This window comes from Rhincodon typus, chromosome 6 (assembly GCF_021869965.1).
Source record: "Rhincodon typus isolate 14 chromosome 6, sRhiTyp1.1, whole genome shotgun sequence".
NCBI lineage: Eukaryota > Metazoa > Chordata > Chondrichthyes > Orectolobiformes > Rhincodontidae > Rhincodon > Rhincodon typus.
The window spans coordinates 68,286,782-68,310,034 of NC_063337.1; the positions used below are offsets into that span (position 1 = coordinate 68,286,782).

At 41.5% G+C, this 23,253-nt stretch overlaps 1 protein-coding gene across 2 annotated transcripts in view; it reads right to left on the reverse strand.

The window, feature by feature from the left end:
• Nucleotides 1-13,334: 13,334 nt before the first annotated feature.
• The window catches only part of gpc5a (glypican 5a), an 859,383-nt gene continuing 849,464 nt past the window's right edge, over nt 13,335-23,253 (reverse strand). Inside the window, exon 8 of one of the 2 annotated variants that reach the window (XM_048598178.1) lies at nt 13,335-13,576. In XM_048598178.1, coding sequence (XP_048454135.1) covers nt 13,407-13,576 — 170 coding nt within the window. In that variant the 3' untranslated portion in view covers nt 13,335-13,406. Of the gene's footprint in view, nt 13,580-23,253 lie in introns of both variants that reach the window. The other variant, XM_048598177.1, reaches the window with a different exon arrangement.

Consider the following 23,253-nt stretch of genomic DNA (forward strand, 5'->3'; position numbering starts at 1 on the left):
GTTGAACTGAACTGAACTAAATCTCTGAGCATAATAAATGTTGCAGAAAGTTCGGCTGTCCTCCATCCACATCCCAGCTCCCAGGAGACGAATTGCTACAAGATGATCAAACTGAAAGATGCCCAATTGGATACAGACCTACTGGATCTAGATCACATAAACTAATAACAACAACTTTGATAGTTAAATGAATTAATTATTTGTGACTGCCTTCCTTGCCTTTCTCTTTATAGTCAGTACCCTTGTGTGTGTGAATGAAGCAGCAAAGCAATTCTACTGCATTTTAATATTTGTTCATTAATTATATTTTTGATTTCATCTGAATGGATCTTGCTGTGGGTTTATTTCTAAAATTTACATTCAATGAACCAGAGTTGGGAAACACACCTCAACTGCTTCAAAAAGGAATGGATTACAAAGGAAATTATTATTTGTCAACACACCACTGTTTTGGGCTTATAATGGAAAGAGCAGGCACTATTTAAATTATCCCTTTTCATTTGTGGTGGATTTGGGGTTCATGTTCTGCATTAGATCAAATAAAATGAACCAAAAAGGTTGATCAAAAGTTCAAAATTTGACAGAATCTAAAATTTTAAAACAAGCTTGAACTGGATTGATAGAAACTAGTTGGAAGCCAAAAACAACACGAAATGTCAGTAATAGAGATAACAAGGTGTAGAGTTGGATGATCACAGCAGGCCAAGCAACATCAGAGGAGCAGGAAGGCTGACGTTTCGGGCCTAGACCCTTCTTCATTATCTCAAGTTACTTGGAAAACAATGAATAGAATCATTACACTTTCTGATCTAACACGAGAACAATGGCAAATGTTGGCATTAAGTGTCTTCTAGGGCAGGGAAATCTGATGAGTGAAACATTAACATTCCTGAGCAATGACCACTTAAAAGTGGTAGCTAGGTAACAACTGTTCCAATTTCTTAGTAAAGCTAAGAGGTCTGAAATGCTCCAGATGCTGTCAAGCACCATGACCCCAGTCCAAATCACGACAGTTAGATGGAGAGTTAGAACTGGAAACTGAGCAGTACCTCCCATTCAGCAAAGGCTGGAAACACTGAATGTGCAGCTCGCGTTTAAAGACAGCGAGGCAGAGACACGGCTTTCTTGCTCCAAAAATTGGAACTGGAGCTGCAGGTCCAGATAGAAATTGGAAACTGCTAAGGAAAATACCCCCAACTCCTTACCACCTTGGTAACAATGCCCCTGCCCCAGAGCTGAGCCTTCAAGATCTAGAATATCCTGAGTTTGTGCCCAAATTTGAAGAGAATGAAATGGAATCCACTTTCACCATCGCTGAAAAGATCAAGGAACAGTCATGATGGTCAGAAGAAATGTGGAGCCTGTGAATCAGGGTTAATTAGCCAAGAAAGCTCAAGGAGTTTATTTCATGTTGATCCCTGAAATGTCCTTTGATTATGCGCAGGCAAAAGTTATCATCCTTTACACATATGAGCTGACCCCAAATGCTTTTCATCACCAACTGAAGGACATATGAAAGAAACCCATACAGAGCTATCTTGAGTTTGAGAAGTAAAAGCAAATTCTTTCGACTGATGGCTCTGCTCTGCAAAGGTGTAGTGTACCTCATTAAATTGTGCAAGCTAATAGTGCTGGAAGAATTTAAAATGTTCCTGCAACACTCCAAGCTTGAGAATGAACTTGGCAGATTAACAGATCCTCCCAAAACTGGAGTGCAGCCAGCTACAAGCTTACCCATAGGCCTGGATCCTTTCCAAATTATCCCATGAACGTTGGAAAGATCAGCAAAGGAGAAACCCTCCTCTCAGAAGGTGAAACCCAAAGAAAGGTGCGCACAAAGTCCTCTTGCAGCCCACAAGAAGGCTATTCCGTTTATGAGAGGATGGTGTGTTCTTGTCGCAGTAGAGTAGGTCTCACCAGGCACAAGTACTGGAGGTTAAGAGAAAAGACTTTTGGTTTACCAGGTCTCTGTAGAATTAACCCATGACCCACTAGCCTGGGAAGATACCTAAGGGTATTGCTTCACTACACACCTAACCTCTCGAAGGAACTGTGTGCATCTGAGAAGACAAACTTCTGACAGCCTCTCAAGATTTGCCGTTTCAAGGAATCCTAACTCTACCGATTCTGTAATGTGAGTGAGCTTATCGTACTGATCTGGGGCATAGGGGCTACTCAGTCCTTAATGTTAGCTGGGAATTCTACGCACCCCCTCCCCCCAGAAAAAATCTCTGAAAGTCAAGGCACTGATCAGTGGATTGGGAGGATGAGGAGACTTCACAGAATCACAGAATTGTTATGGTGTAGAAGAAGGTTATTCGGGCCATTGTGCCTGTACTAGTTCATTAAACGAGCATTCTTACCTGATGCCAATCTCCTGCTTTCTTTCCATGCCCTTGCACATTATTTTTTATCAAAATACTCATCAGTTGGTCTATTGAATTCTTCAATTGAACCAGCATCCACCACACTTCGTCGTCCCCCTTCATCTGAGCTACGTACAATGTGGCCCGGTCTCAGGCCCAGCAATGGTTGAAATGATTGGGAACAGAAAGAGGATTTGGCCACGTTGCTTGTGAAATTTTCCAAAATCCAAAGTAATCTGCTTGGGTGCATCCCACCAATATTCCATTATGTAGATGTGGATATGTGATTTCCTTCCTCCTCATTCTTCTTTGTACCTTGTATGTATGTGTGAATAATGTTGTGAAGCAATTGTCCCACATTTTGAATGTGTTCAAATCAAAGATAGGATTTGTTAAACATCTAAAAGGATTTATTTTTTAAGACTGGAACTCATATAAAAAGGTTTGGGGAACATGTCTTGGCCTACATCAATAAGGGGTATAAAAAAAAAGGGAAAACACTACATCAAACAATATATAACTGTCCTTGGATTAAAAGGGAAACAGTAAGCATAATTTAAATTCACTAATTTTCTTTTGTACACTACAACAAAGTGATGTTAGATAGTAAAATTAAGGTAATAATTGAACCTTGCAAATCCCTCAAGGCTCATGAATGCTAAACTAAAGTAATGACATATATTTCACTTCTAGCCATTGATTATTCTATATATTATCACAGCTAATGGTTAAGTAACCAAAGTGCTATTTCTTAATTTTTTTTTTAGTGACCTTGCTTACGGAATTATTCCATACTCCCATGTCACTAATGGAGCCGGAAAACTTATTCAAAAACATTCTGAGTCACAGGTTGCTCAATTTAGCCGAAGCACAAACTGGATTTAATCTATCATACAACTTGAGCTATTAGATTGTACACCATTGTTACTGCAGTTTCACAGTTGGATAAGACTCTCGCAGAATCTAGTGCAATAAAATGAAGCATTAACTCTAAATAAAGGTGAGAATATTAAAGAATCAAATAGGTAAGAGAATTTTTTTCTAGTTAGACCTTGCATCAGTTGGATTATTGCAGAGCAACTTTGGATGTTTTCTCACTCTATGCTCCTACTGCCCCTAATTTTCAATGAATTCACAAAGGAAAACACAATGCCAATTTCAAAGCTGCAAAGTGTAGTGTTATTTTATTCTGCATTTTAAACTTTTACATCTTTTAAAAATAGATAATATAACTTTAAAGTATGCAATTTTCTGTACATTTCAAATGATATTTGAAAAATACAAACAATGGCATACATTTTAAAATTAAATATGGAGAAACTGGTCATACTTTTAGTTAAACAAAGGCACACAACAACACTTAGATAACATGCTATCAAAGACAGAAATACTGAAATAGAATCTACTACTATGATCTTTCACAACATTTTTCTATTTTCTATAATATTGATTATTGATCCCAAGGCTTGTCACTCAGTTTGGGGGTTTATTCAATGAGGCGATAGCATCTCCCTCATCTGCTGCAGAGCCAAAAACAGTCCTGTGTTGCCTCCTCTAGGGAAGGTCCATGTATTTAAATTGCACATAGGTGCTTAACTGGGCTTCAGTAGGTGAGGACCAGGCGTCACAGGCTAAAGATATGGGATAGGCCATTTAGGATCAGATGAAGAGAAATTTCTACACCCAGAGAGCGGTGAGTATATGGATTCCCTACTCCAGAAAATGGTTCAGGTGAAAATATTGAATCTTTTCAGGAAGAACTTAATATAGTTCTGAGGGCTAAAAAAGGATCAAAGGATATAGGGAGAAAGCTGGAGCAGGACATTGAGTTGGATGATCAGCGATGATCATATTGAATGGTGCAGCAGGCTCAAAGGATCAAATAGCCTACTCCTGCTCCTATTTTCTATGTTTCCCCCAATCATGATGGACACTGGAGAGGATAGGTCACACCCTTCAAGAACTGTCAGCCAATCAGAGAATGTGGATATCCATGGCGAGATGAGTATGTATATTGCCCATCCCTAATTGCCCTAGAGAAGGTGGTGATGAACTGCTTCATTGAACAACTGCCCCTTGTTAATTGCCCTTTTAAAGGACATATTGAGCAGAGGGGTGTGAAGCTATCCAAATTCATTCCTGATATAATGCCCCAGCCTCCAAAATTTACCACGGAGGAGGCTTTTAAATTCCAAAATCTCAATGAGGTTATCCATGTTAACAATTTAGAAACAGACATTTGTAACTCCTCTCTTCATGTGGCATGGTGAACCCTCAATGGACTGTGCTGCAATTCACTCCAGTCACTTAAAGTGAATAACAATCTCCAGAGATGTACTGCTACCAAATCTAGTGTATTCCCAGTCTGTCCTTCTTGTTGCTCCCATTTTCAACAAGAACAGCACTCTCCATCAGACTATTCAGCTCACTCAAATGCTTGAGTCACAATTCACAGACAATTACAGTCAAATATTCCTTTGTCATCTTCACCAGCTGATCTCAACCTTTATGCTGGCTGGTTCATTCAGAAGGATTTTACATTGAATGTCCCAACAAAGTGTTTTCAAAGGGTTTCTCAGACCCATAATTAAATTACATAACAAAGTGTACCTCACAATGTACATATCAGGTATTTAGGGAATTTTTGCAACCAACCAGAACTAATCGCTTGGTTTGGTCATCCAGTTTTCTCTCACTGCAGTATCAATTTGTTAAAAAACAAATTTCTCAATGCTATGTGAAGCATATTAAGCAATCCTTATTAATAATAGTTTCATTGGTATGATTTTACTCAGCAATCAATTACTGCACCAAATCCAACATATAACCTCTCTACTGAGTGCTGGATGTAATCTTCACTTGTGGAGAACTTGAGCCAGATTTTCCAATGGGTTCACCCCAATCCCTTTACACAGTAGTCAGCTGACATATTCAGCAAGTCAGAGACATTTTGGCATCTGCTGTCAGAGGATATTTATATAAGTGCAAAGGTTGGGTGATGGGAGGGTAGGATGCCAGATGTGTAGGGTGCCCAGTGATATGATGCTAAGTGGATAGGTAAAGGGTGGCATCTAAATAGGGGTTTAGGTGCTAGGGTAAGGTATGGGAGGATGGTAGAATGCCAAGTAGGTGGAATGCCGGAGGAAATCTGCAAGGCTGATGTGACATGGGGGCCAGGTAACTGATGCAGTATTTACTGTCGGTTGTGGTGGTTGGGACTATCTTGGCCCACATGGATGGAGGAACATCGGGGGTGCGTACAGTGGAGTAGGGAGTGTGGTTTGATCTGGTGGTTGGGAAAGGAGTGGCTGGGTTCCCAGGGAGTACAAGTGAATTGGGTCCACAGCAGAGAAATGGACAGCAGTCGATCTGAAACACGGGAAGGTAGAGGTTATGGATCAAGAGCAGGGTAAGTGGAGCGTTGTGTCCGGAGCTAGGGAAGGAAGCAGGTCTGGAGAAGGGGAAAAGTGGCAGTGGAAAGGTGGCAGAGGAAGAGGGTGTAGTCCAGAGCAGGCCAGGGTGTTGGGTTCCCGGGGCAAAAGGATACTTTGCAGGTCATGGTCTGAGGGATGTAAACAGTTTGGGAGAGTTGTATTTAGGTTTGTGTGAATGTGTTGCATAGCTACTCAGGACTTAAGAAGGTGTATGAAATATTCTCCTAAGAAACCATTTAGTCAATTTCAGCAGAACCCTTTCAATTATCCTGTTTAAGTGGAACTCTCAGAGGATTCCAGGAATATTGGAATTGCCAAGTGGAATCGTCAATTTCCTGGGCAATTCATTTGGAGTTTGCTATGATGGGGATTCTGCAGGGTCCTGTATGTAACTATTTATATTGGATTAACAACTATCTCGCCAGCTGAACATCCAGGCCATTGTTACTTACTGCTTGAGACTTAAGACTTATTGCATTTAACAACTATAAACTCATTAAGTGTCAAATGATTGACATCATTACTATCCCTGTTTTGACAAAGTGCACTGGCAAACATACACTGGAGCAAATACCTGCAATTAAGTCCACATTTGGAAAGTGGGAGTCTTTTAAAAGTAGCATAGTGACAGACCGGCGTGTTGCTCAAAGAGTGAAGGGCAAGGGCAGTAAATCCAGGGAACCCTGGATGTCAAAAGATATTAAGAATCTGATAAAGAAAATGAAGGAAGCATTTGTCAAGTACAGTGCAATAAAAACAGCAGAGGCCCTTCAAAAGTATAGAGATTATAGGAGATTGCTTAGAAAGCAAATTAGGAAGGCAAAGAAGGGCCACAAAATATCCTTCGTGGATGGGATCAAGGAAAACCCCAAGGCTTTTTAAATAAATTAAGAGTAAGAGGATTACCAGGGAAAGTGTGGCACCTATTAAAGACCAAAGTGGCAACCTGTGCATGAAGCCAGTGGACGTGAGTGAGACCTTAAATGAGTCCTTCTCATCTCATTCAGAGAAAGGCATTGTAGTTGGGGATTTCAGTTGGGATGGTGAAGTTCTACAACACATTAAGATTAATAAGGAACAGGTATTAAATGTTTTAGTAGGCACAGAAGTGCATAATTCCCTAGAGCCTGATGAGATGTACCCAGGCTGCCGTGGGAGGCAAGGGTGGAGATTTCTGGGTCCCTGGGGGATATATTTAATACTTCACTGCCCACAGGTGAAGGGTCAGATGACTAAAGGATGGTTAATGTGATTCCTTCGTTCTAGAAGGGCAGCAGGATAATCCAGGTAATTACCAAACAGTTAGTCTGACATCAGTATAAGGGAAATTATTGGGCAAAGTTCTGAAGGACAGGATTAACCACACAAGGAAAGATAGGGATCGATCAAGGATAGTCAACACAGACTTGTTAGAGGGAGATCCTGGCTAACTAATTTAACTGACTTCTTTGAAAAGGTGGTGAAATTTATTGATTAGGCTAGTGCAGTTTATGCGGCTTACATGGACTTCAGTAAGGCCTTTGATAAAGTTCCACACGGAAAGCTAATCTGAAAGATAAGGGACCATGGGATCCAAGGCAAGTTGGCAAACCAGATGTAGAGCTGTCTTATAAATAGGAAACAAAGGGTGATGGTGGAGTGTTGTTTTCGAATTAGAAGCTTCTCGCCAGTGGTGACAACAGTGTTCAGTGCAGGGGCCCTTGTTGTTAGTTATGGATATTAACAACTTGGATCTGAAAGAAGAAGGTATAATTCATAATTTTGCAGATGACATGAAAATTGGTGGTGTTGGTAGTGAGGAAGATGGTTTCAGGCTATAGTCTGACATTGATCAGCTGGTAAATTGGGCAGAACAACGGTAAATGGAATTTAATCCGGATAAGTACGAGATAATGCTTTTTAGGAGGCCTAAAAATAAAAGGATGCATCCAATGCATGGTAGGTCCTTAGGGAGTACTGAGGAATGAAGGGACCTTGGTGTACATAGATCCCTGAAGGTGTCAGCGCAGGTAGACAAGGTGGTGAAGAAGGCATATGGGATACTTGCCTTCATCAGATGGTGCATAGAATATAGAAATAAGAAAGTCTTGTTACAACTTTATAAAACATCATTAGGTCACAGATGCAATACTGCGTGCAGTTCTGGTCACTGCACTATTACAAGGACATGATTGCACTGGAGAGGGTGCAGAGGAGATTCATCAGGATGTTGCCTGGGATGAAAATTCTCAGTTATGAGGAGAGACAGTTTTCCTTGGAGCAGAGGAAGCTTAGGGGAGATCTGATTGAGGTATTCAAAATTATGAGAGGCATAGAAAGAGGAGATTGTGAGAATCTCTTCCTCAAGGCAGACTTGTCTAAGATTGGAGTCCATAATGCTAAGGTGAAGAGTAATTGGTTTAGAGGAGATCTATAGTTTAGTGTTTGTTGGTTGGCATTGAGATGGTAGGCTGAAAGGCCAGCTTATATTTGTAAGACTCTTAAAAATAATCTTTGCTTACCACAGCTGTCAGATTGATTATTCTCACAGAAGAACATTTCACTTGAACGAGAACTGTGCTATTTCATATTTAACAATAGATAATTGTAGAATGGAATATTCTTGTTCAAATGCAAGCTCAGTTTTCAGAAAATGGATCCTTCAGCCATCAAAATCAATATTTTCATATTTATATAGTAGCTGATTGTCTTAGCAAATAAAAGTAGTTTAGAACCGTCATCTTTCAAAGTTATTTAAAATTTTAACATTTTCTGTGTAATGGTAACTCAAAATGAAATAAGCACATACAAACCAACACTTCATGCATACTAGTAAAGAAAAGGAATCAGAAGCTAAAAAGCAACATAGACCCATCTATCGACCACTACATTAACTGGTTACAAAGAATTTTTTAAAAAGTTTTACAACAATGACATTTAATGGAGCACCATAAGTTTTGTTTTAAAGTTTTCTGTACCCATTGCAAACAAATAATTTATTGTAATGAAATAACCATTATTTTGTTAAAAACCAATGTACCAATCCAGCTAAAATGTTCGAACATTTTAAAACGGTTGTTTCAAACATTATTGTTTATAGGAAGCGACAACAGTATTTCTGGCCAGAATGGGGAAGTTTGGATAGTTTCTTGGTCAACCACATTTAAAGATGTTAAGTGACTGGATTGATTTTACACGTACATAAACTGTCCTTCAGTCACTATACTTTCAAAGGAAAATCACCCTGCTCTATCAGGAGACATTGCAATAGTGTTGCATTTGTGTAGCTCACAGAGACTTTTTGAAACCAACTGTGCTGATGGTTTGCTGTAAAATACACTGCCCTGGGTGCTGCTTTATGTCCCACTCTGTCTCTAACTCATTGGAGCCAACAGGCAATTTGAAAACCAACTGATCGATTGTACATCTTACACACAATGTCAATGAATTACTTCAAATGTTTTATTTGATTACATTCCACTTTAAAACCTTAAAAACCTTTATTTATTTCATGGTGTAGATAATTATAGTAATTTTTTTCTGAAGCTCTGTCATGAGAAAATTAAAATATAAGAAGAAAGAAATATAAGGAGAAGATAAATTGAGACTAGCTTAATTGACAAATAGAAAAATGTTTTTGCACCAGTCTGACATACTATTTCACCGAATGTTTAGGAAATGTACTTTGTGGGAATACTTCAATTCACTTTCATTACATATGATTTGAAACATGCAAATACATTGCATTCTGGATTGCATGGAGGAGTACCAGCTGTTGAGAGCTAACCTGAATCTCAAATTCTTTTTATTCTTTTGCTGTTTTCAAACCATTTAACTTTTTGAATTAGATTAATAACGTTTATTATGGCCAAATTATTTGATTTTTCTTTTGGCACAACTTTATATCCTGTTGCACCTTTACTGAAATACTTTGCCACATTTCTGTGAAGGAAATATTGAAGCACATATGGCAATATGAAAAGATATTCTCGCATTGGAGGCATTCTAGACAAGGTTCACAAGGCCGATACCAGGCATGTAGGGACTGTCCAATGAAGAGTAGTTGAGTAGGTTGGATCTGTACTCATTGAAATATAGAAGGACAAGAGGTGATTTTATTGAAACGTACAAGATTCTTCAAGGACTTAATAAAGTAGATGTGGAAAGGTTGTTTCCACTTTTGGGATTGTCGAGGACCACAGGGTATAATCTCAGAATAAGGGGTTGCTCATATAAGACAGAGATGAGAAGGAGTTTCTTCTCTCGGAGGAATCTGTGGAATTCTTTACTACAGATTCCTAGCCAGCATCATATTAGCAACTGTCATTGGTCAACTAGGATGTGATCAGAACCCACTTGTGGGTATGGAGGAAACCAGAACTCAGATGGTCCCACCATTCAGTTATTAGTTCCTGCATATTCTCCTCCAGACCACTGGGTTAGCGGGCAGTTCCTCTTCACCATAGACAGGAGGAGGAAACCTCCCAGCCTAACCAAGCAGGGATGCAATTCTGGCACAATATAACACACTGGATAGTTCAAACCATGAGATGCACGTGCAGTCCCTGTCACAACATTATGGGCAAGAGACAATTGCTCCAGAGAGAGTACAGAGAGGATTTAAAAGAATGTGGCTTGAAAACTGCAGTGATGAGGAAACATTGGATGGGTAAGTACTGGTTTTCTGGTAACAAAGGTGGTTGAGGGGTGACTTAATCAATGTGTACAAAATAATGGGTTTGGATAGAGTGGACAGGGAGAGGTGCATAATTAACAGAGAGATCAATCACGAGGGTACACAGATTTAGGTGATTGGTAGAAGGATTAGCGGGGACATGAGGAAAACATTTTTTCACTCTGACGGCAATAGGTGCGTGGAATTTGCTGCCCAGTTTGGCGGGTGATGTGAAAATCCTCAACCCGTTTAAAAGGAATTTCAGTCTGTACCTGAAGTGCTGTAACCTGCAAGGTTATGGACTAGGAGCTGGAAAGTGGAATTAGAATGGGTGGCTAGTTTGTTTCGTGGGTCATTTATCTCAGTTGGCTGGGCAGCTGCTTTGCAATGCAACGTAATGCCAACTGCATGGGTTCAATTCCTGCATTAGCTAAGGTCACCATGAAGTACTCTCCTATTCAACCTTTCCCCTTGCCTGAGGCATGGTGACTTTCAAGTTGAATCTCTAACAGTTCTCTCTCTGTCTAATGAGAAAAAAAGACTATGGTGACTTAACCATTTGGTTTGTGCAGACATGATAGGCTGGCTGTCTTCTTTCTGTGCTAAAACCTTTCTATAGTTCTGAGCAAAACTTGGGGGAGAATACAACGGAAGTCAGCAGATATCAGACTACTGGAGAACTGAACTGCAACACCAATTGCAGGCAATGACCACGGGAACAGAGTGCAGGATCTCCTGGGAAAGGAATGCTTGTAGCTTTGCCATGGGGTATAAGCCAGGCACTGCTGTTCCTTGCCAGGCAGGTCCAGATCAGCCCAACACCACATGCATGTTATTGGCTGGATGTGCGGGAGTGTTCAGGCAATGTGATTTAACATTGAGTTTGTTCTACAGTGGTCAGCAACGTTATTCCCCTGTGTTTCTGAATGCTAGAGAGATGGTTGAACAGCCCTGATCATCACCATCCTGACTCCCAAAGAGGAGGGGAAGGCACTACAGCTGGAAATATACAAGGGCAACCATCTTAATGTGAGGTGGACGTACCATCAGACGAAGAAACATTAGGAAAGGCCACAGAGAAAGCAGCATGAGGTATGCATGCAGCTTCCAATTAATAAAGACCTGCTTGAGCTGCAATCAACTCTCTGACTCCTGTCCAGAGGATCTAGAGGTCTGTTCATTCTGCTTTTTCAAGCAGGTCATTCACTAGATCAGGGAGCTGCCAACTCTATGGCAACATTTGTTCACTTTTGAGGAGTAATGAGGAAGTCTCAGTGTCATATCTGTATTCCCCTCCTTTTACCAGCTCAGATACAGTATGACACCTTGGAGGGAGTGCGGCCAGCAATAGATTTGGGTTCAAAACCAGGTCTGAGCAACACGTTCACGCATGGCTAGCTGACCATGGACAGTCAGAGAAGATGGGAGACCAAGTCCATGCTGATGACTCTCTGAAATCATTCATGAGGCAGCAGATGTTTGATGTTCAGGGTGAGATATTTGAGATCAGACAAAAAGTCCAGAGGAAATCCTTGGTGGGACAGTGAAGGAAACCATCTAGTCTGTGATTGCTGTCATTCCCCTTTTGTCTGTGCAGTGCCCTCCTCCATCAAGAGACTGGTGACTCTTGTAGGGAGACACATCCAGCAGACCAGTTGGCAGATACTAGAAAAGTGCATAGAACTGCATTCCATTTCATTGCCCATAGCTTAATGGCATCTTGCTAAGGCAAGAGGGCCACAAGGCACCTGGAATCTCCATCAGGTCCTCATCCACCTCAGTTTAGCAGAGGTTGATCTGTGCCTTGTGAAGGAGGAGTAGCTGCCTTCTATATCTGGGGGTTCCTCTCAGGGCTCTCCTGCTGTGGAGGATGACTTCTCAACCCGTGTCGGTAAAACTCAAATGGCTGCAACAACAGGGATGCTGATAGATGTTCTCCATGTCCTCTCAAGGAGAAGTATATAGCATTTTGACTATATCCTGTAACACTGTCCTATTCCATCCTATCAACAAAATGAAACGGTCTTGGTAAATGTCTGCTGAGGGATCACTGCCCCTCCGCTGCCCTTTAAATTCAAACAAGGTTCTGATATTTGTCTAACTCTCCCCACCATGCATCAACCATACCACCCCTGCACAACTCAAATCATTCTGAGGGGGCTCATAACATTGTAGTCAGTGGCTTCCTCAAAGATCTTATTCAGCTTCTAATGGCTTGTTTCAAAATTGCAGGTTGAATCTCCACTTGACTTGCCGCCATTCACACCTGGTGAAATTTTATCCTGGCATCATGGCCTGACACCAGGATTTGACAGGTAAATGCAGGAAGTATTTTCCCAATGATCAGGGAGTCCAGAATAAAGGGTCACAGTCGAAGGATATGGGCCATTTGAGACTGTGATAAGAAATTTCTTCACCAGAGATGGTGAATCTGTACAATTCTTTGCCAAAGAAAGTGGTTGAAGTTAAAACATTGAATTGTTTCAAGAAGCAGTTAGCTTCTTAGGGCTAATTGGATTTAATGTAATGGCGATAAAGCAAGAACAGGATGATCAGCCATGGTCATATTAAATGGCAGACCAGGCTTGAAGGGCTGAATAGGCAACTTCTGCTCCTATTTTCAATGTTTCCATCACTATCCCATTCTCAAAAGATAAAATTCCAACTTGGGTTTCTGCTTTTTCAAATCAGGAAGTTGACCCATATTATCTACACACTTCAGCAACAAGAATGGAAGAAGATGTGTATGAAGCTGACCATGGTGGAACACTGTTATAAAAATAAATGAAACTAACATAACTCCATTTGCAGCACATTTTCAATAAACTAAAACAATTGAAACAAATAGTATTGCAAAAGCTAAAGTACATCATTGCCATTATTCTTTGCATTGCTGCTGTTTTCCATTATTTAACTAAAAGGTATAAGTCAAAAAAATAGAAAGATGTGAATTTACCAAAAAAGAATCAAAGTCACCAAATTGATCAGAGTAACGATAACATTTCCAATCGGGTGCTGGGCTCCTGCACCAGATTTATTTGAATAGGCATCATCTTCTGTCTGTGAGGTTGCATCAATGTCATCGAGAACGGCATTGTGCCAATTGTTCTTATCATGGACCCCTGCTGAAGTAAGTCAGAAACAGAAGATGAAATATTACTTCATCAGTTAAGATACTACAATAATGTGTAATTTTGCAAACATACAGAGTTCAGGGCCCAGTGTATCTTGTCTTTCATACTGATTGACCTAGTTAGTTTCTGAACTCTAGGTAATGTAAAAAAATAAAAGAACGGGTCTATTTTCAAACCGGAACAAAGTCACATGCAGGCACTGCGATGTACAGGAGAACAAAAAGGTGAAATAAAATGTCACGGTGACAGTATTAACTGTTATGTCTTCTATAATTTTTCATTCCCTGCCAAAAGAATCAGTTATGTATAATTATCCATTATAATGAATAACTCCAAATTCAACACTCTGATTAAATTACACCAATATTGACATACCAATTAAATCAGGGCAACTGAAGAAAAGGCTTCATATTCGTCAATAAAAATATAATTAAATGAGTCAGCCTCACTGATAACAAGGGAATGGCTACACATGAACAAGTCTAACTCCATACATCCAACACCTATTTTCTTCAACAGAAGGTAGAGATTAGAGTATCAGAGATGTACAGCACAGAAACTGACTCTTTGGTCCAACGTGCCATGCCAATCAGATATTCTAAATTACTCGAGTCCCATTTGCCACCATTTAGCCCATATGCCTCTAAACCCTTCCCACTCATATACCTATCCATATGCCTTTTAAATGCTGTAATTGTACCAGCCTCCACCACTTCCTCTGGCAGCTCATTCCATGCATGCACCTCCTTCTGCATGAAAATGTTGCCCCTTAGGTCCCTTTTTAGCAAGGAAATTGAAAATAAAGCTACAATGCCAAAAGAACATTTGGATCATAGAACCTCATGTTAATTTTCCTCACAAAATATTGTTGCTGCAATTCACGTGTCTTTTACATGGACCCAAGTCCTCAAAATATCCTTATCCAGTAGTGTACCAAGAAGTATGACATCCAATCAAATTCATTACAGTTCCAGAAAAATGTTGTAAAAATAAAACATAAAACATACTTCTAGTTATGTTCAAACAACCTGTTACGTCACACTTCCAGGGCAGTTGGGACTTGAAGCCAGATCTTCTGGTATAGAGGATAGGACACTATAACTGTGTCATGTTATAACTTGCAAGCTTGAGAAAATGCATACCTTTTTTATAAAAGGTCCATGTAAAAAAAATCTGCAAAAACGGTCGTAGTTGTCGTAGGTTAGTTTGAATTTCATATGCAAATCGCCACCAAGGACCAAAAATTCGAACAATAGAATTTGTGCTTGTGCTGATCAATCTTCCCATTTCTAATAGAATCATAGAATCAAAGAATGTCTACAGTGCAGAAATAGGCCATTCAGCCCATCAAGACTGCACAAAACCTCCAAACAGCATCCCACCTAGACCAAACCCCATACCCTATGCCTGTATCCACGCATTTTTATCATGGCTAATTCACCTAACCTGCAAATCATTGGACTGTGGAAGGAAATCAAGGTACACAATGGAAACCCACGCAGATGCAGGGAGAACATGCAAACTCCACACAGACAGTCACCCAAGGGTGAAATCTAAGTCATGTCTCCAGCTCTTTAAGTCTGCACTGCTAACTACTTAGCCACCGTGCTATCCTATAATGATCCAATTTCTGTATGCAGGCACTGGTACAATCAAGAGAACTTAGAGGGAATCAGAATATGACTTTGGATAATTGAAGGTAAATTCTTGCTTCTCTTTTTTTTACATATTACTGCAGTGAGTAAAACAATGGGAGAGAATTTGCTTTTAGCCTGCTTTCAGGAACAGAATGGTCAGTGGGCTTGGAGTGGGTGACAGAAGCTGGAGGCCTGAGATTTCAGTGAAATCACGACTTAGACTCATCAGGAAACTCCCCACCGTCTACATTCTGGAGGTTAACACTGAAATTCAACTCGATCAGCCGGATAAATACAATAGGTACAAGAGCAGGTCAGAGGCTCAGAGGCTCAGAATACTGTGGTGAGTAACTCACCTCTTAACTTACCAAAGACTGTCCGACATTTACAAGGCACTAGTCAGGGAGTATGGCGGAATATTTCCTACTTGCTTGAATGAGTGAAACTCCAACAACATTCAAGAAGCTTGACATTATCGAAGACAAACCAGTCCACTTTAGAATAGAATAGAATATAGAATATCCTTTATTGCCACATGTACAGGACTACAGTGAAAAGTCTTTACAATGGCTGCCTCAATGACACCATTTTAGGTACAAGTACGTAGTCACAAATCTTGGATACAAAAGCGGAATAAAAGGAAAAGTAATAGCATCACTTATTGCGTCTAAAAAATGTTAGAAATAAGATAGTTATAACATAGTTAAAGGATTGACATTACACTCTAGTAAAGAATTTCAAGTAGACATTACATTACAACAGATGAGTGAGCATGTGGTCTGACTGTCCGTGCCAGACCCCAGTCCAGCAACTGTTCCCCTCCACTCCAAGCCTCCAGTCCATTCTGCAATGGCACACAGCTGCACTAAGGCAAAGTGCACTGCTTCAGGACTTGGGCTTTCACTCGCACTGCTCCAGGACTCACGGTTTCCCTCACACTGCTCAGGGACTCAGATTTCTCCTTGCGCTGCTCAGGGACTCGGGTTTCCCCTTCCGCTGCTCAGGGACTACTTCCCCATGTGCTGCTCCAGGACTGCTAAAAAGAGAGGAAAAAGAAAAGAAAGAAAAAGAACAGAAGTGCTCCGGGTGGAGTGTCCTACTCTGCCACCATCTTGCTTGATTGCCGGCTCCACATCCACAAGTGTCGACTTTCTCTACTACTGACGCTCAACAGCAGTATCTACAATGTCAGCAAAACTAAAGAGGTGATCATCGACTTCAGTAAGAAAGGAGGAGCACATGCTCCTATCTACATAAATGGAGCAGAGGTGGAGACGGTCAAGAGCATCAAGTTCCTGGGAGTGATGATAACCAACAATCTGTCTTAGTCCTCCCACGTAGATGTGATAGTCAAGAAGGCACAGTAATGACTCTTCTTCTTCTGGAGGCTAAGGAAATTCTGCATGTCCATAAGAAGCCTTACCACCTTTTACTGACGCACCTTAGAAGGCATTCTAACTGGGTGCATCACAGCTTGGTATGGCAACTGCTCTGCCCACAACCGTGAGAAGCTACAGAATGTTGTGAACACCGCCCAGGCCATCATGCAAGCCGACCTCCCATCCATGGGCTCCATCCACACTTCTCGTTGCTGCAGGAAGGCAACAAACGTTAATGACCCCTCCCACTCCACTTATACTGTCTTCCAACCTCTTCTGTCAGGCAGAAGACTCAAAAACTTAAACGCACATACCAACAGGTTCAAGAACAGCTTATTCCTGCTGTTATTAGACTGCTGAATGGACCTCTCAAATTTCAAATTTCAAATCTAATGTTGATCTTGCTTTTGTGCCACTCCTGTGCAGCTGTAACCTTCTGTGCCTCGCTCTATTAAACACCCTATGATCTGTATTTCCTTGTGTGTTATGATCTGTCTGTACTGCATGCAAAACAAAACTTTTCACTGTACTAGGTACATGTGACAACAATAAATAAAATCAAATAAGATGCAGTCTGGAAATCCAGCAAAGGTTGGTAGTCAGTACCTTCCAAACCCGTGACCGCTTCTATCTAGAAGAACAAGGGCAACAGATACATGGGAAGATCACCACCTGCAAGTTTCCCTCCAACCCCTCACCACTCTTACTTGGAAATATACCACCAGTTCTTCAGTGTTATTGGATCAAAATCCTGGAACTCCCTCCCTAACAGCATTGTGGATCTACCTACAGTACATGGAATGCAGCAATTTAAGAAGGCAGCTCACCTCCACTGTTTCAAGGGCAATTAGGAATGGGAAGTAACTGCTGACCCAGCTGTTGTCATGCCCCAAAACTGAATACAAAATAAATGCCTGCCAACTGATCAAACTCAAATATCCAGATGTAGACTATCAGACCCCAGGACACAAATTTACTGGTTACCTTCACCCTGATTGATAACAAACTTAGGGGTGCATCTTCAATTGCTGCAATATTCATAGTTAAGGATTTGTGAGAAAGGGGTGGTTCAGCATGCTTTAGACCCTCAGTAGTACATGCAGGTAGCTTAATGCCAGTTTAGATAGCTGTTGGAGATGCCTGAGTACAGCAATCTGGTATTGGATGTATTTCAGCTGCCTTTGGGCATGGAAACAGCAGCAGGAAAATGGTGCTCTTTACCATTATAGTGCACCTGAAAAATAGGTGCAACAGGATTCAAATTATTTTCCTTTCCAACAACTATATATCTGAAACAAACACTATGATATATAGATATCTGACAAAATTTTATTTTAAACAAATACTCCTTTAAGAATGCGTAATGTCAATTATTATGTCTGTGGCATGGTTAAGAACTTAGGAAACCGAATTCAAATATATTAAACTGTAATTCCATTTGTGTCATAGTTTCTGCGTTGTTCCTGCCCATTGTTACTAATCACTTCATGAAACAGGCACCACAATTGACGCAATGCAGCATGCTAATACTTTTTACTCACTATCTAAATTTTTAAAAGTCATAGAATCGTAACAGAGGACTATTGCTCTGCATCACAACTGATGGTATGTAACTCTTTCTGGAAGATGAGCTGAAGTAAAACCTTAACAAATTGGGCTTTAAATCAGAGATAACACAGTGTGGAGTTTGAGTAACACAGCAGGCCAGGCAGCATCAGAAGAGCAGGAAAGTTGACATTTCGGGTTGGGACTCTTCCTCAGAAATGGAAGGGAGCTCAGAAATAAATAGAGAGAGGAGGGGTGGGGATGGGGAAGGTAGGTGGGATAGTGATAGGTGAGTGCAAATAGGGAGTGGTGGGGATTGGTCAGTGAGGTGGGAGGGGCAGATAGGTGGGAGAGAAGATGGACAGGTTATGTCAAGTCAAGGAGGCAGGAATGAGAGGGAGGGTTGGTCATGGGATGAGGCTGGAGGTGGAGAGATTTTAAAACTGATAAAATCCATGTGTTGTTGTTTGTCGCGTACAGAGTACAGATGCTCTACAAAACTGTCTCCGAGTCTCTGCTTGGTCTCAATGATATAGAGGAGGCCACATTGGCAGCAGCGGATACATTAGAACAAGTTGATGGATGTGCAGGTGAACCCCTGTCTAATGTGGAAGGTTTGTTTTGTGCCTTGAATGGAGGTGAGGGGGGGAGGTGTAGGGGCAGGTGAAGCACTTCCTGCGGTAGCAAGGAAAGGTACCAGCTGTGGAGGGATTAGTGGGGAGTGTGGCGTGGACAAGGGAGTCACGGAGAGAGCGGTGACTGCGAAAAGCAGATAGGGGTGGGGAGGGGAATCTCTCTTTGGTTGTGGGGTCAGATTGTAGGTGGTGGAAGTGGCAGAGAATGATACATTGGATGCGGAGGTTGGTGGGGTGATATGTGAGGACAAGGGCGACTCCGTCTTTATTTTTGTTGGGGGGAGGGGATGTGAGGGCAGAGGTGCAGGAAATGCAAGAGATGTGGTTGAGGGCATTTTCGATCACCGAAGGGGGGAAGTTATGGTCCTTGAAAAAGGAGGGCATCTGGGATGTGCAGGAATGGAACGCCCCATCTTGTGAGCAGACGCGGCAGAGGCAGGGGAATTGGGAGTAGGGGATTGCATTCTTGCCAGAAGGTGAGTGAAGGAGGTGTGGTCTAGGTAGCTGTGGGAGTTGGTGGGCTTGAAATAGATCAGTCTATTTTTACTGTGTTACCTCTGACTCCAGCATCTGCACATCTGCAGTTCTTCCTATCTCTGGGCTTTAAACCGTGCTGTTTTTTAAAAACGTGAACTTTACACATAAACAATGAACAGTTTCAGTGTGCAAACAATTTTCCTGCACTCTTTTAGGAAGTGTCAGACATGAGACTTAGCAACCTTATAAACAGGCTTGGTTAATCTCACAAATTTCAGCTGATTCAGAGTTTTATAGCGCAATAAGAAAACAGATCATCATTTGTCTCAGTATTTGAGAACACAATTTGCCATGAAGTTGGTGATATAGGATTTTTATTTTAATTCAGTCGTGGATATGGTCATTATTGCCCATCCCTAGTTAAGATTCATTCAGTCCAGATGAGGATGGCAGATTTCCTTCCCTTGAAGGACATTGGTGAACTAGATAGGTTTTTTATATGACAAGCAACAATGGTCACATGGTTACCTGTAAGCTAGTTTTAATTCCAGAATTTTTAAGAGTTGAAACGTCACATAGAACATAGAACATAGAACAGTACAGCACAGTACAGGCCCTTTGGCCCAATATGTTGTGCCGAACTTTCACCCTAATCCTAAGGTCTATCTAACCTCCACCCCTACCTTATACTATCATCCATATGCCTATCTAATAGCCGCTTAAATGCCCCTAATGAGGACGACTCCACGACCCTCTCTGGCAATGCATTCCACACCCCTACCACTCTCTGAGTAAAGAACCTACCTCTTACGTCTCCCCTATATCTACCTCCACACACTTTATCACCCTCTGTGTGACAGGGTTTGAATCCATACCACCAGAATCTTAACCTGAGGTGCTGGATTACTAGTTCACTGATGTTATGATGATGCCACTACTTCTATTGATTATTGCGTATTTCATGGGGCTAAAGCACTTCACGATGTGACAACGGGAGGCTTTCGCATATCTGTTCGAGCAAAGAAGCCATCCCATACCCCAGCACAGTGTGGAAAGCAGAAAATGATATCTCTTGGCTCTTGAATGGACTCACAGTAGTATGGAATTTTTGACAGTGCATTTAGAACAGCCCTTCTTTTGAACAGATACTCAAGGTATCTTTGTTAAAAATATTTCCATGCTTCAGGCTTGTTGTCAACAGAAATGTTCAATCTATCACTACAGATATGTTAAAAATAAAACTTTTTTTTTCAAGCAATAAAGGAAAAATCCATCTCTTTAAAAAATATGATTCAGGTGGACTTGAAACTTCCAATGCTACTATTGACAGCTGAACAGGACATTTAATTTTCTTCTTAAGCTCTCTACTGTCTGCTCACTGCTCATTTCATCCTCTCTCATCAATGATGTGATATCATCGTTAATCACAAAGCCTACTGCTCCCCTGTATCAACTTCCATATCTATTCTATATAACTTAAAAGCTGCTTTATTTAATTCCTAGCCCTGATCATCTTGCAGCTTGTCTATGTAGCGTCTACTGTCGTATTGGTCAGGGTGAATTTGTATCCGATCTAGGCAGTGTGTTAGTTACAGGAGACCATTCTCAGTGTTAAGGCAATTCCCAGTTTAGAAAGCAGGACAAAAATCCCATATCCCACCCTCGGAAGGCCAAAGAAAATGTTTGAATGGCTTATTAAGAGCCTGATGAATGTTTACAACGACTCTCAGGTTTCAGAAGCTCTCAGTTTTTGATCAGCTGAAGATCTGTGAGCCAAGAATGAAGCACTTGTCAGAACATCCCTTGGTCACAACATTGACTGTGTAAGAGAATCAGTAAGGAGGGATACCCGGCTATGTGATAAGTAGATACCTTTGCTGCTGCACAGTGACAGAGAGACTGGGCATTCAGTATTCAGGCATCCTCTGCAACTGGGATTCTGGTGCTTGGAACAGTTGGGTGCCACTCTCCGATATCTTCTTCAAAGAATTGTGGCCATTGTGATGGTTTGCTCCACATAATATGGCTCTCCAGAGTGGTGTAGACTTTGAGGACAGTGAGGTTCGGAAAGGAGGTAACTCACAGGCAAAAGTGCACAGACAGGAGGTGAGAGAGAAGGCGAAAGTGAAGGTGAAAGGAGATGGCATTGAACAGGGAGGTACCCCAACTGCATAGCTCCTCCTACTGCCACTCTGGGAACAGGACCTCCCACCTCTTCTTTTACATCCTCCAATATTAAATGCAGTTTGCTACTGAAGGTAACCAGGGTGGGCCCAATATGAATGTTTGTACTCTGTCTCCACCGAAACATTTCAATTCTGCTTGGTGTACCTCTTCTTTCTGTCACACCACCTCTTTTTGCCATACTTTCTCATCTTCTCAGTTTTTCTCTAGATTTCAGATCTGACTTGTCCACCCCACATCCCTGATCTCAACCTCCTGTTCTGGCTCATGATTGCCCTAACTCCCCTCTTTCCCATTTATTGGGTTTCTTTTTACTTTCTCATATGACATGGGCATCGCTGGTTGGCTAGCATTTATTGCTCATCCCTAGTTGCCCTTGATAAGGTGGCGGCGAGCTGTCTTCTTAAACTCAGTCCACATGCACAGTCTTTCTAGGTAGAAGGCCATGGGTTTGGAAGATGTTGTCTAAGGATCTTTGGTGAATTTCTGCAGTGCATTTGCTAGATAGTACACACTGCTGTTATGGAGTGTCAATGGTGGAGGGAATGGATGTTTGCAGATGTGGTGCCAATCAAGTGGACTGCTTTGTTCTGGATGGTGTCAAGCTTCTTGAATGATTTGGAGCTGCACCCGTCCATGCAAGTGGGGAGTATTCTATCATACTCCTGACTTTTGCCTTGTAGGTGGTGAAGAGGCATTGGGGAGGCCGGAATTGAGTTACTCACCAAAGTATTCCTGGTCTCTGACCTGCTCATGTGGTCACTGTGATTATGTGGCAAGTCCAGTTGAGTTTCTGGTCAATGGTAATGCTAAGGATGTTGATAGTGGCAGATTCAGTGATGGTAACACCATTAAATGTCAAGGAGCAGTGATTACATTGTCTCTTATTGAAGATGGTCATTGCCTGGCATTTGTGTAGCATGAATGCTACTTGCCACTTGTCAGCCCAAGCCTGGAAATTATTCAGATCTTGTTGCATTTGAACATGGACTACTTCAGTATCTGAGCTATTGTGAATGGTGCTGAACTTTGTGCAATTATTCGTGAACATCCCTACTTCTGACCTTGTGATCGAAAGAAGGTTATTGATGAAACAGTTGAAGGTGTTTGGGCCTAGGACACTATCCTGATGAACTCTTATGGCGATATCCTGGAGTCGAGATGAGTGACCTCCAACAACAACAACTATCTTCCTATGTACCAGGTATGACTCCAACCAGCAGAGTGTTTGCGCCCCCAATATCAGTTTTGCTAGTCGAATGCAGCCTTGATGTCAATGGCTGTCACTCTTACCTCACCATCCCAGACACCACCATCATCATCCTTGGATATGTCCTACCCCACCAGCAGGACAGACCCAGAGGTGGCAGCACTATGATATACAGTAAGGCGGGAGATGCCCTGGGAGTCCTCAACTCTGACTCCAGACTCCATGAAGTTTCATGGCTTCAATTTAAACATGGGCAAGGAAACGTCCTGCTGATTACCACATGCCAACCTCAGCTGGTAAGTCAGCACTCCTCCATGTTGAACAATATTTGGAGGAAGCACTGAGTGTGGCATGGGCGCAAAATGTATTCTGGTGGGGATTTCAATCTCAATCACCAAGAGTAGCTAAGCAACAGCACTACTGATTAAGCTGGTTGTGTCCTAAAGGACATAGTTGCTAGACTGGGTCCGTGGCAGGTGATGAGGGAACAAACAAGAGGGAATAATATTCTTGACCTTATCCTTACCAATCTGCTGGCTGCAGATACATCTATTCACAACAACAACAGTAAGAGTGATCACTGGATAGTCCTTGTGGT